The sequence below is a fragment of the Gambusia affinis genome, linkage group LG08, assembly GCF_019740435.1.
Source record: "Gambusia affinis linkage group LG08, SWU_Gaff_1.0, whole genome shotgun sequence".
NCBI classification, from domain to species: Eukaryota; Metazoa; Chordata; class Actinopteri; order Cyprinodontiformes; family Poeciliidae; genus Gambusia; species Gambusia affinis.
Window position 1 is genome coordinate 8,561,331 of NC_057875.1, and position 13,856 is coordinate 8,575,186.

The 13,856-nt window shown below is 41.5% G+C and overlaps 1 protein-coding gene across 3 annotated transcripts in view; it reads right to left on the minus strand.

Annotated features, from left to right (window-relative positions):
• Nucleotides 1-1,002: 1,002 nt before the first annotated feature.
• Nucleotides 1,003-13,856, minus strand: part of otud7a (OTU deubiquitinase 7A) — a 45,483-nt gene continuing 32,629 nt past the window's right edge. For all 3 annotated transcript variants that reach the window (XM_044123782.1, XM_044123783.1, XM_044123784.1), the window contains exons 9-13: nucleotides 12,550-12,677; nucleotides 12,304-12,453; nucleotides 6,001-6,115; nucleotides 5,571-5,655; nucleotides 1,003-4,250 (exon numbers count right to left, since the gene is read on the minus strand). In XM_044123782.1, the coding sequence (XP_043979717.1) occupies nucleotides 2,691-4,250; nucleotides 5,571-5,655; nucleotides 6,001-6,115; nucleotides 12,304-12,453; nucleotides 12,550-12,677 (2,038 nt within the window). In that variant the 3' untranslated portion in view covers nucleotides 1,003-2,690. The remainder of the gene's footprint in view (nucleotides 4,251-5,570; nucleotides 5,656-6,000; nucleotides 6,116-12,303; nucleotides 12,454-12,549; nucleotides 12,678-13,856) is intronic.

Consider the following 13,856-nt stretch of genomic DNA (forward strand, 5'->3'; position numbering starts at 1 on the left):
TCTCAGCCTGGAAGGCTGTCCTACTTGGCAGCTCACTGAAGATTCTCATCTCAGTAACCTGAAAGCAATTTTGGTATAAGTCACACACCCCCAGCCCCCAACTCTGGCTCAGGTCAATTAAAAAGAAGGAAAAACAGATCTTTTTTCTTCCAAGCAAAACTCCTGTGCTAAAAAATGATTGAGGATGTTCTTTCCAAACTGGAGCTATAAACTCTTATTGTGAATAAAATTAAATCTATCTATCCACAATTTTAAGATACAAGCGTCCTTTGTTTTATGTTTTTGTGAAGTTTTAAAACTTGAATCATTTAAAAAAAAAAATTAAAAATATAGCAGTAAATGTGTGAAACAAAGGTTGATGGGTAGCTGCACCTCCTCCTTGTGGTGGCAAAGAGATACAAAAACTCAACAAATCAAAAGCAGAGATGCTAGCAAAGCCATGGCTAGCGGTAGCACTGTTTAAAAGTAAACAGCAATGAAAATAGCAAGGCTAAAAATGACTGACGTGTTTACGTCCTTACACAAGCTAGCTTACTGTAGTGCAGCTAGATGCTGCAAGAAGTGAGAAAAGCATTTTGTGGTTTAAAGCTTCAACTGTCCAACAAAGTAAAAGTAATTTTTGCAGAAATTTTGCATAAAAATAACACTTTGTTCAGTTGATTCCAGTGCTGACTTTGCTGAAGATGTTGGTTTAATGCTGATGATTAAACCAACATTTATTCGCTTGCCGTGTTTGTTTTTTGTTCTAGTAAAAAGCTGAGCTGTAACATGTTGCAGAGTACAAGTTTACAAGGAATTTTTTGAGTACCAATCATCAGTGTTAAACAGCTTACATTAGATGTTTGTGCCCTCCATGTTTTAATATATCTTCGTCTTGTGATGTAATTTAGCATTATTCTAGATATGATCTCTATATTTTGTCAAATCTAACAGCCCAACAGTGAACACCCATCAAACCAGTTCCAACCCATTTCAAAAATAAATAATACACAGACACGGCAGGTTTGTAACAATAGACTATTTTTTGTCATATTTACATTTGTACCTAATGTGCAAATTAATAATTTAAAGTAGTGTAAAACTCTCAAAGGAATACAAAATCATATCTTACAGTCCTAACATGGTGGGAGTCCATGAACTGGTCACAGAGAAACAGAGGGGAGCAACACTGCAGTGTGTACAGGAGAGAGACAGAAGCAAACCCAGGGAGCAGTGGACATCCTTGGCCAGGACACACTTTGTTAAGGACAGCATGGCACATTATCCAAGCGTCACCAGGACAAACAGCAACACAAACACTGCATCTTTACAGTAGTCATGTCAAATGAGCAGAAAGCACTTAAGAGACCCCGGGTTTTCTTTTTTTCTTTTCTTTTTTAAATCTCTTAAAAATCCCACTGATTGGTTAAAGCACTGAAGATCACAAAGGCTTGAGGTGCTCGTAGCAGCAGGTGCTTATTTTGAACCGGCCTCTGGATGAGGAAGAACAATAACCTCACACCGACCCGGCGACTTGGTTTCCTTTTGTCTTCCGTTTTCCTGCAGGTCACCACATACCGTAATGCTGTTAGCATGATTGCACGTCGTGTTGTGTGGGCATTGGAAGGGGGGCTAGAGACGCGTAATAACACTTTAGACAAAAAAAACAAGAAGAACAACAAAAAAAAAAAAACACACATCAGCCTGCTGACACGACTCAGAGTTTGTCTCATCTACACACATTTACGGAGCTGATTGGTCGACAGGCAACTCAGAGAGACACACTACAATCACTGCATATTTGAGAAGCAGTTGTAAAGTGTTTGGCACATAAAAATGTTGAAAATTTTGATTGTAATTAGTTGTTTTTTGTTAAGAAGCCAGCGTGGCAGTGCTTGTGGATTTTAGGATACGTGCAAGAATGTGAAACGTGATATCACACAATATTTCGAGTCCAATTCTGACACGGCAAACCCCTTCAACATGGCAAAAACCCCAAAACAAAAGGTACACAAAACAAATGAGAGTTCAACATTTCATTCTAATCCAACATTACAGTCTAAAACTCTTACACGTTTTTAATTTCTGTATCTCAAATTTGTTTACAAAAAGCACACTGTGACGTTCTTTTACGAGTCACAAGACACAGTTAACCTACAGTATCCATATTATTGGTGCATAGACAAAACCGGGAGAGAGTGTAGCAAAAAATCACCAATTTATTGCTTTAAAGTCTAATATTAACCCCCCATTAAACTTCTTTTGATTGCAAAACAACTACAAATATCCCATGGAGAACCAGGCAGAGGTATTGCATTCAACTGATTAAAAGAGCTAAAATGTCCCTTCCTGATGAGATGCAAATCTTTTTGCACTTTGAAAAATAAAGAGCTTTCTTGCACATAAATTTACATCACATAGGTAAACTTTTACTCTAAAACAAGTAAAAGACTAAATTTGATGGGACAGAAGTAAAAAGAACTAAAAAAAAAAAAAAAAAAACTAAAATCTGGCCAAAGCTGCTCACTGTTTCAAGTTCTGCTTTCCTCATCGTGAGGTAACAGGGGATTGGGGACAGGAACGCACGAGCATTACTCAATAAACCCAGGAAATGCTCAATATTATGTTTTTTTTTTCAAATGTGGAGAGCGGATAGTGTTGTTTCCTCAGGTGTCCTGCGGCCGCGTTGATGCTGAAAGTAGCGGTGATGGCTATACAGGCCTCTGGACCTTGCCCTCCCTCTCTCTGCGCTTCAGCTCCTCCCTGTAGCAGTAGGAGCAGTAGTTGTCCGTCTCCGGCCTCCCATAGAAGGAGCAATTCTCCCTTTTGCAGCGGCGCTGCTGAAAGCAGTACAAAGGGCCCCCGGAGCTCCGCCCTTTGGTCTTGTCTGGACCGAGCCAGGTGTGAGGCATGCTGTCCTCGTCGGCGAACTCGAGGCAGTCCTGAATGTCTCCCGCATTGAATCCGTTGGTGTACGTGTGGGACTTGTGTTCGCCAGGCATGTTGTAGGACAGCGTGTCCATGGTGTTGACTGTGCGGACCCCTGACAGGCGCGCGGGGCTGTAGCTCTGGGAGGAGAGCGTGCGGTTTTGCTGGGGGTAGGTGGCACATGTCTTAAGGGTGCCCACCACTGGCTTGTAGGGGTCATCTTGGAAGATGGAGGATTGCATGTTGACATCTTGTAAGTGAATGACGCTGTGCCTCTGGATGGGCGGCGTATGGCTGTAGTGAGCAGACACAGGGATGGGTCCGGGTCTCTTAGCACCGATGCTGGGAGAAGAGTAAGGCGCAGGGGCTGAGACAGAGGTTGGGTGGGAGATGTGATGCGAGCTCGGCGGAGGGGTGAGAGGAGGGACTTGGACTGTAGAGAGATTGGCTGCAGGAATGGGACTGTTTCTGCCCTGCGTCTTGAGACTGAGCAACGGTTGCGGGTTGCTGTAGGTGTGGTGGGGCAGGACGGGAGAGCAGCTCTCCGGAGGAGAGCTGTCAGACCTCTCCCTCTGGAAGACGCTCTCATGCTCCGGCTTCTTTGAGGACACTTCAGTAGTGGCAGGAGGCTTCTTCTCTGCCTCCTTCCTCTTTTGCTCCTGCTCCTGGCTGAAGCGCTCCTGGGCGTTTGTCAGATAGTAGCTGATCATCTCCTCATGGAACTGGTGTCTATGGCTGGTCAGCAGCAGTCCTGCAAATATAAACTTGCGCTCCCCCTGCATGGCAGCCCGCAGGATGTTGAGGCTAAGCTTGACATCTGTGCTGTATTTCCAGTTTTCCAAGGACTTGTCCCCTGAGCCTCGCCCCGTGCTGTCCTGTCTCTCAGTCGGGGAAGAACTTGACGGTCTGTCTCCATCTGTAGGAGAGGGACTTGTGGTTTTCTCGGAGGAAGTGGAGCTGGTTGAATGGCCTGAATCTTCTTTGCTCCCTTTGGTTGCCTTTGACTCCTTCTTCTTTGCTTTTTCCCCTCCATTTTCCCCATTACGACCTGAGCCAGAGTTCGACTTGTTCATTTTGCCGTGCACAAGCCCTCCCAAACCTCCCATGTTCTTCTTCAGTTTGATACCGAGCGTTTTGCTAAAGCTTCCTAATCTGTTAGCTACAGAGTCAGTTCGACTCTTGTCCTTGCGCTGCTTGTCTTTGTCCTTTTCTTTGCTGGGCTTCCCAGTGTTAATGTTTGAGTTGCTGCCGACAGACTCGTGGTCAGAGTCCATGGACTCAGCAAGAGACTGGACATCCTCACCTGCAGAGGCTGTAGGAGACTCTGGCTGAGCCAGGGGAGCCTGCAAAAAAGCCAAACACACACAAAAATAAAAACATTTTAAATTTGATCAGACCTTCATCTTAAACTTTTTCGGATTTATTTATCATTATGTATTTATTTTGAAATGTAAGTGATAGGCTCACAAAAGTAGTGTACTGTTGTAAAATGAAAAAAAAAAAAAAAAGGATTAAAACCAAAACGTTTTCACAGAAAATAAGAATAAAGTTTGCAGTGCCTATGTATTTAGTCTTACAGGTATTCTTCTAGGATTATACTGTGTTTAGCTCCAAACAATCTTCTTCTCATCAATGCTTTTCCAGCTCTGTATCCCTCAATGTAACATGCCCTCAATGTAACCCTCCCACCATCATTGTTCACCAATGATGGAATGGCGTGTTCATGTAGATGTGCAATGTTTGTTTTCTGTTATACGTAGTGTTTTTGTAGCCATAAAGTTAAGTTTTGGTTTCACCCCACTAGAGCTGTTTGCCGTCTCCTGCAAGGAAAAATGCTTAAGTGAGACTTTTAATGACTTTCTCTCAACAGTGACATTCTTTGTGCTAAAATCCAGATTTGTAACATGTACAACCAATAACTGTCCTGTTGATAGATTACTGCACCCAAGTCATGAATCTCTGTAGCTTCCTCAGAGTTACCACTGGCCTCTTAAGGCAGTTTTTCTGACATTTTAGGTGGCTATATATTGGTAGATTTGAAGTTGAGATGTACACTTTCTTTGAGATGTTCTAAGCTTTGCTTATTATTTTATAACCTTACCATGCTTTTAATGTCTCCATAACCTTACCTCGGCCCTGTCGGCTCTGTCCCTTGGTGTTCATGATGCTTTTTGTTATCTAATGTCTTTACAGCATAGTTGTTCATTCAAAAGAACAAGGTGACTTTTGGACAAAAATGTTGGTACTGAGTTTTATTTAGGGGATCAGAGTAAAAGAGACTCATGCATGCCACACTATTCAAACCATGTTTCCTGTTTTCAGTTTAAAGATATGCATGAATTCATGAAGGATTTTCACTCAAAAACCTAACATAGCACATGCAAAATAATCCAAGCAGTATTGATCTCTTCGCAAGGTAATCTAAGCAAGAACTGGAAAGATCTAAAGCATACATTTTCGAAAAAACTATTGGGAAATAAACAATTTTCTGTTTTTTTGTGACTCATAACCACAAATGTGAGAGATTATCGCGTTCTGACACTAAATAGAACCGATTGATGAGAACCAAAGGGTTTCAGAAACATCTGGAACAAGGGAGTCTCTATAAAGCTAAATTAACCATGACAAATACAACACACACGTGACAGCTGAAAACAAATTACCCTTGTTTCAGAGGGAATTCGGATCCATGTTACATTCATGTAGTTGTGCAGCAGGTTGAGTTTGGCCTCCAGGGACAAGATCAGACTGTAGAACAATTTGAAAACACTTTTTTAAAAGACAAAAACACATTTACATCTGACAAACATATCAGTAACATATCTACTGGAGGCGTGCAGAAGGATTACATAAACTCAAAACTCAGTGAAGGTGTTGCAGATTTCCAGAGGCCACTTCTGGAAAAATGCAACACCTGCCTGAAATCTTTCGATCTTATTCTTAATGAAGTGACCCAAACCCAGAGCCAGTAATCACACTTAAATCCCAACACGTAACATGTAAGGGGGTGGATGGATGGACTGGCAGAACTGTTTAGTCAGTACCTCTGTGTGCTTTGCTGATACATAACAGCTGGTGATGTTTCAGGCTTACCTGGCTAGTTTGGTGTTGTCATTGTCGTCCCTTCCCCACTCCCAGTCCACACCAGGATCCACAGCAAAATGGAGTGCCAGCAGCTTGTGCTCAGAGTCGGTCAGAGGGATGACAGCTGAAAGAGAGGAAATTGCCATTACATTACTTTGGTCCAATCTACAGTAGCAAGTCTAAATGATGCTGGTTCTCACATGCGAATGTGGCGCCAAAGCATTTGGACAGTTTCAACTGATTGGAGTTCAGGGCTAGTTTGCTAAGAGCAATGTCACAAGAAACTTAACTCAGTTATCCAAATCCTCTTTTCCCTACATTTTCATGTCAAATTCTATATTTTTCCAGGGTCATTTTGGGGGTCCTCTGTCATTTTCAAGAACATTTTAAATTATAAATACAAATGTTGATTAAAAATTTTAAGTAAGTATTCAATATGGAAGATTGGATGGAAAGGTAAGTAATTTTCCTTAGTCTGTTTTCTTTTTCCAAAGACAAAAAAAGAACAAATAAATACACATTATAACTACATAAATACTGCATTAATAAAATTCTATTTTTTTCCTTTGACTTCTGCAGATTTAACTGAAACTCTGTAAATCTGCCAATTATTGCCATTTGTTAACTTGTGTTATCTGTGGGATTTTGTTTTTGTTTTCACTAGTTATACACTTTCTTGTTCTTCCCTTTTATTTTTTATATGTATTTGTGAAAAAAAAAGAAACCAAACTAAAAATGTTTAAGATGAATGCAGAATATATAAAGTAGCTTTTTTTTTTTTTTTTGCAATGGAACTAAAAAGACATAGCATAATTTTGATTATGTTTTACATGTTATATTTGCAGTTTTCTGAAATTTTGGGCTTTGTTTTGTGCCTGTGTTTAAAAATTTGCTTTTTGTATTTCAGTTTGTGTGGCGTTATATTCATTTTAAAATTTAGGAGCATTCTCTGTTTTAATGTGTTTCATGGCGTTTGTTCAGTTCAGTGTTTTTTGTTGTAATCCTGTTTTTAATCTGTTCTGTAGATTTGAAGCTTAGTGCTACAGTAGACTGGGACAGCATGCCTTCATTTTGTTTAGTGAACGACTAAGATCAGAAGCAGTGTTAAAGTTTAAACAGTGAAGAAACGTCATTTTTATCTTGGGCATAATAAACGACAAAAGAAAACAGTGTTTATCTTTATCCAATATAATAAACTACTTACAAGCAGTAAAAAAGATTTCAGCACCAATCAGTGGGTAAAGAACAAAAAACAGGCACCAGGCTGGGCTTCCTCTTGTGGGAAATGCACATGCACAGGGCAGGAGTTTACAGTAGGGTACATGATTCTTTCCTCTGAATGTGTGGGAGTCTTTTAAAACAACAGTGTAAGATGGAGTAGCTGGGCCTTGCTGGCCCACATAACGGCTCTCATCAGGCTACCTAGTGTGGGGGTTGTTGTCTGCATGACTGTAAAGAGAGGCAGGCTGTTCAGGCTGAGGACATTCCAGCCTTCCCTGTCAGACCCAGATGGAAGGCACAGTCTTCTCCTGGCCTCATCAATTCTTCCAATGCCAGCAGGCTGCTGTGCTCTGTAGGCTTCATGGAGACTGTGAGGAGCAGAAACAACTACCTGTACAGAGTCCAAATGGATGATTCAGGGCCAGTCTCTGCTCTAAGTGCATTTCTTCTCCTCTGCATAAATACAGAGTCAATGTGCTATTGGATCATGCAATCTCTTAGGGCTTTGTAAACAAGTACTTATTCTATTTTTTAACTTTTCACACGTCACGTTACAACCACAAGCTTCAATGTGTTTTATTGGAGTTTCATGTGATAGATCAGGGCTCTACAACTCCAGGAGAAATTTAACACACTGGACCAAGAGCTGAAATGAGAGATTTAGTCAGGTCAAACCCTGACTAGAGCAACAATAGGTGAATGGATGACTAATTGTGTTTGACTATGCGTCAAATCAGCTGTTACCTTAGCACGCAATACACGTTACAGTAAATCCCCAAAACAAACAATGAAAGACCAACAGTAATAGGATGCTGGCATGCCAGCATTGTTGACAAAAAGGAAAAAGGGATTCCATTAAGTAGGGTCTTTCCAAGAACAGTTTTGCCCAGACAGTTCTGTCTCAATACAAATAAAAAACACAAACACAGCTAAGCTAAGAAGAAGACGATAAACTTGCTCTCTCTTTAGTTCCCACTCGGGTCATGCAGCAGCCAAGCAGAGGTCTGTGAGGTGGTGTCCCCGCTCCCACGATGCAGCTGGCCTCCTTTGTGTGTGAGTGCGTGCACGCTCGGCTCTTCCAGCTTGAGCCCGATCCAATTTCAGCTCTGCCAACTGAACTCTGGGGGACTCAAGTGTGCTGTAATATATTTACTATCCCCTGTCGGCAGCCATATTTTGTTGTCCTCCAATAACCAATTCCCACAGTCCGTGCGAGGATGACATCATAGCCTTCTTTGGAATACAAGCTGTGCAGTCAACGTCATAGCTGCTGCTCGTTTTGCAAGCTTGATTCAAGAATGATACAGAGAAGCGCAGGACAAGCAAACATGGGTGTGACCTGTAAGGAAATAACTGCAGGAGATTAATTTCTCCTGGCTTACATTTGGGACACTATGCTGGAGATAAGCTTATTCTTTTCTGATTTTTTAAAGAATCTTAAAGATATAATGCATTGGGTTGTGAGAGCAGACCAACATCCTCTCCCTTGTTTAACTCAGCTTTAGAGGACAACAGCACATTTCTCTTACATGATTTGACTTGCAACATTTAGTCTGTCTTTCAGCTGCAGTGAGATTCAAGAACAATTTGTGCAAACTGGAAAAGTAACACATTCAAATTCCTGAGTTAGTGCTCTGCACAGCTGCAGATTTCCAGGCTCTAAATAACTAGAGTAAACAGCAGTGGTGCACATAAACAACACTGAGATGTTCACCACCATTCCAACTGTCAAGGTCAGAACATCTAATCAGTGACTTGCAAAATTATTGATAATTGAACTTTTTATTATGTGACAGAGCAATAAAAAGAAGAACCCAACTGAAAAGTTTTGCAAATTAAAAGTCTAAATTGTGTTGATAAATATTATCTTTAAGTAAATTCTATTAATAAAACACATTTTTCACATTATGATTATATCAGGACAGTATAAGACAGATAATCTGTGAAAAACATTTTAGCTCCTTTGCTATTTCCCTATGGTTCTGTTGTTATCTGAACAAATGGACTGGCCTGTCAAAAACAACCAATCAGAGCCAAGAGGAGGGTCTTCGCACTGTCATTCACCCTTGTGTACAAGCTCCTCACACCATCCTGATTGCTCTCTGCTGTGCTACAGAGAGCCAGCAGGAAGATAAACGTTTTTTCTGGAACGGTAAGTTGTTTTTGTTTTTGCACTTATGCACTGCTTGTCGGTCTATCACATAAAATCCCCCCAAAATACGAGGACGTTTGTATTTTTAACTTGACAAACTTGAAAAGTTCAAGGAGTGTGAATCATTCTGTGAAGCACTCTCTAATTTCAATAAAGAGCTGTGTGTTGGTGTCATGCAAAGATGGAAAAGTTGAGTAAAACAGAGAATCCATTGAAAGATCAAGATCTAACCCCACTGACCAGAAGTTAATGGTTACACCATGCTCTCATGTAGGTGGTCCTCTGGCCAGTTTATGTAACCAGATGGGTGCAAGAAGTTTATCAATAGGACGCCAAAGAAAACTTGGGAGTGTTTTGATTTACGGAAAAGAGCTTGAAATAGGCTCAAGACTTTTCCAGAGGGTCAGTTCCCCTCACACGCTGCTGGACCGCGTGAGCACAAACAGGCAGATGAAAGACCTTTGCTATCATATACTGAGGGTTTACTCATTATCACACAGCAGGTGAGCATTGGTGGGTTGGGCAGGAAACACACATCCAGGTACACTTGGAGTAGAAAACCGCTTCACCAGTTCTCCAAGGATGTAGACATGAAAAACTGAAAACAAACAGAAATCTTAGAGCAACAGCACTCGGCCTCAGTCACCCCTCCTGTGTTTTTTCATCATTTAAGTAGCTTCACATTCCTTCCACATAAAAAGAAGGCGGACAATAGCTTGTCAAACTCCTGGACTATGCCTTGCAAAAGTATTTACACCCCTTGAACTTTTTTACATTTATTGTATTGCACATAAAATGTTATATGCATTTCATTGACATTTTATTTGACAGGACCAACACAAGCACTGGAAAATTATGAAGTATCATGATAGGTAGTTTTCAAAGTTTTGTTTTTCCAACTTTGCTACTTTGTTGTTTACTGCAGTTACAGGTTAGGTTACAGAGGTTTTGTGTATGCTCATTCCTCACTGCAAAACAGTTTAAGCTGAGTCAGAGTGGATAAAGCACATCTGTGAACATCAGTTCTGTGACCCTCAAAGTCAGTATCAAACAAACAGTTGCAGCCTCAAACAGGTGTTTCCCTCCCACAGCATGATGGTCCTTCCACCATACTTCACTGTGGTCACAGTCATGTTCAGTGTAAAGTTACAACTAAGCATGTGTGACATATTAGATGTTAAGAGAGTTTGAATCTTTCAAGAGGTGATGCAGAATTTCATGGCGTAACATGTAATTACTCTAGAAATAGAGGGTAAAAATGGCCTTTTGGGTTTTAATTGTTCCTGACGTCTTTTTTTAGGACAACCCCTTTTGTCCTGGCAGCATTGTACAATATTCTTCCCTCTCCATAGGTGGCATAAACAGTGTTCAGAGCTTAGAACTTACTTGAAATACCTTTCAGCAAATGTTCCAGTTTGAGTTTGTCTAGTACTTAAAATTACAAATTAACGTGTATTGATGTTTGTGGCAATAACATGACAAGTGTGGAAGAGTTTAAGGGACTGAATACTTTTGTGCTGCAGAATGGGGTTCTAAAAATGTTTTCTTCCTGAAGAAACCTCCAGTCCTCCGACACCTGAACACACACCAGACCAGCAGCCCCTCTTAGATGCTTTTTGCTGAGTCAGGGGAAACTAAGAGCAACCTGCACCTGAAACGTCCACATAGTGGACTGCCTGTTTAGGCCGGAGCCGGTCGGGACTTTACTTCTGAGAGGTGATTTGCTGAGGACAGATAGTGAAGTATCTTCTGGTCTGTCTGGCATTAGCTCAGACAAGAGAGCCATAACGTGCTTCTTCTGATTCAGATGAAACAGGGAAATGCAAAAGGCCACATTTTATCTTATAGTTGTACCGTACAGCCTGCATTTTCATGAGACTTTCATTTAAAGTAGTGCAGATTTGCATTGCTGCTGCGTAACATGAGTTGCCACATGACATACAAATGGACCATGTCAAGAGTTCAAATGTTTTCATAACATCCTGGAGAGAGTGCAGACTTTCTGATCTTATCAAATGAGGACACAGTGTACCAGGATGAAAAAAGTACAACCACGCAAGGGTGTTGTGATTATGCTGTGCCATTTTATCTGGACACATGCACCCTCTGGTGGAAGAGCAGAGAACGTCAACTTTTGGCTGTAAAACACCCACTAAAATGCTGATTAGTCTAGAGTGGTGGGGTTAGCAGGAGGTTCTTCAGGGTGTTTGTAAGAGTGACTAGTTAAGGAACAGTCAGAAGAGGAAGAAGGAATCCATTTGCATAACTGTGTCTATGTTCAAGGTGACGTCTCATTCTGCGTTAGAGTGAAACTCAGACTGAGACGTCAACCTCCCACACGAAACAACGACCGAGTGACTCCTGAGTGCCGTGACTGCCGAGGCCGGTTGTCAGGGAGATCCACTGTTGTTGTCACTTACAGGAAGTCTGTGACCTCGAGGCTAAGATGTGAGCGGGAACACAGGGATCTGAAAGGGCAAAAACAAGAGTGCCTCCATAAAGTGGGAGGGGAATTAAAATGTGTACTTCGCCTGCCACAGCTTAACACAATCAACATGTTCTGCAAAGCTCTGCATCACAACCTCTTCCCCACCGTGACCGAGGAAAACGCAAAAACAGACACACCTACTGTGAAGACCCACAGCTGGAACGTCAAGTCAAGAAAAAGGTGCAGCAGCTTTTGCAAGCTTGAATAATTTTGTCAGCATTTAGGAGTCGAAGCTGGCCGGTTTCCTCAGCGATGACCACTCCCCGCTTGATGCTGCCAACTGGCCTCTTTTAATAATGGATCTCAGGTAATTAGGCTGCCGTCTCATACATTATTCACCTCAGACAGAACAGACAGAACCTTCCCTTTACCTTCCAATCCTGCTAGAGTTAAAAGAAAATTCCACCATGTTGCAATGAAAAGCTTTTTATGGTGGAGGACGCATGCTTACCTTGTTCTCGCTGCTGGTCTCTCTGCTCCATGGACACCAGCGCTGAGAAGTGAGCCTGATCATAGGCCAGGACCAGGGGGGAGCAGTGACAGCGGCTCGGAGGCACTTCCAGAGGCAGGTAGAGCCCTCCAAACGGGATGGGAGCAAACGCTGCTCCCAAGGGAGGTTAGAACATGGCCGGGTCACTCCTTTGCTGTTTGCCCTGAGCCACATATGACTGATTGAATGAATACACAGTTTCCCCACCTTCTCCTCCGGAGTCTCTGAGCATCGTGTCGGCCACCACTACAATCGGCCTGCGTAACACATGGGCCAGCACAAACACATGGAACTCCTCCAAACTCTCGTAGACTGGATCCTCAGAGTTATCCACGCTGGGGAAAGAAAAACACAACATGACAACACATGAGTCAGACACACCTACATGAGTCAGAAGGGATCTTGCCCATGTTTGATTCATTCCCTGAATCACCACAAATTTTTACAGTCTAAACTCCATACTTTAATTTCCAAAATTCACAATAATTTTTTTTATCCCAGTGTTCAACTATAAAATATTTTAGTTTGAATTTACTGCTGTTATTTAAAAACTAGTGAGGCTCGTATCTGGAACATGCATGAAAAAGCTTCAAGGACGCATAGATTGAGCAGAGAATAAAGTTTGGAAATACTAATATTTTTCCAAGCTTTCCACATCTTTCCAGAAGGAACATGGCCCCTCATTTTCTCAAAGCAGTGCTCAAACAGGTCAATAAAATCCATAATTTCGTAGTCATGCCAATTAAATAAAATAGGGGAAGAAAGAGATGCTGATGGAGAGATGGATAAAAAGCACAGGCAGCACTCTTGAGCTTGCAACCACCAGGGAAACGGGGGATGAGCAACAATTAACCTGTCAGCCACACAGCCAAATTCACTCTAATAAAGAGCCTCTTAATATGTGAATCCCAATCAGCCCATTCATAGGCTCATCTCACTACGACCATCAAACATCCCTAACCTTATTAGTCTGTTACAGTCAAGCTTAATGAGAGGTTCAAACATCCACAATAAATAAGTAAATTGCTCCCCTGAAAGGAACATTTTCAGCATTGGAGTCTTTAGTACTTAAGTCTGCTTTAGTAGTCATGTAGTGGAAAAATTACTTTTGTTGTAGCATTAAAGCCTTTAGTGAAAAATGTCATTTATCTAATCTAAACCAACTGCCGTTTCTGTTATAAAAGATTTTTTTTTTTCATTCTAATCAAATTTCCCCTAAACATTAAATGTTTTTTTTTTTTTTTTGGATGTACTTGAATGACATTTTCATCTCGACTGAAACTTTCTGTTGTTCACACGTCTTCTCTTGTTCCACCGGATCGGCAGCCTACCTCGAAGAGCTGAAGTATGTGACAACATATGTGTGTTTATTTCAGTGAATATGGAAACACGGTGAAAACCACAAGGTTTCTCTGCGTGGGAGGAGGAAACCAGAGAGAGTTTCCAATCCGCCTCTTTAGCTTGAGAAAAAACCACTCTTACGTTTATTTGTGCAACCTGCTGCAGCTAAAAGT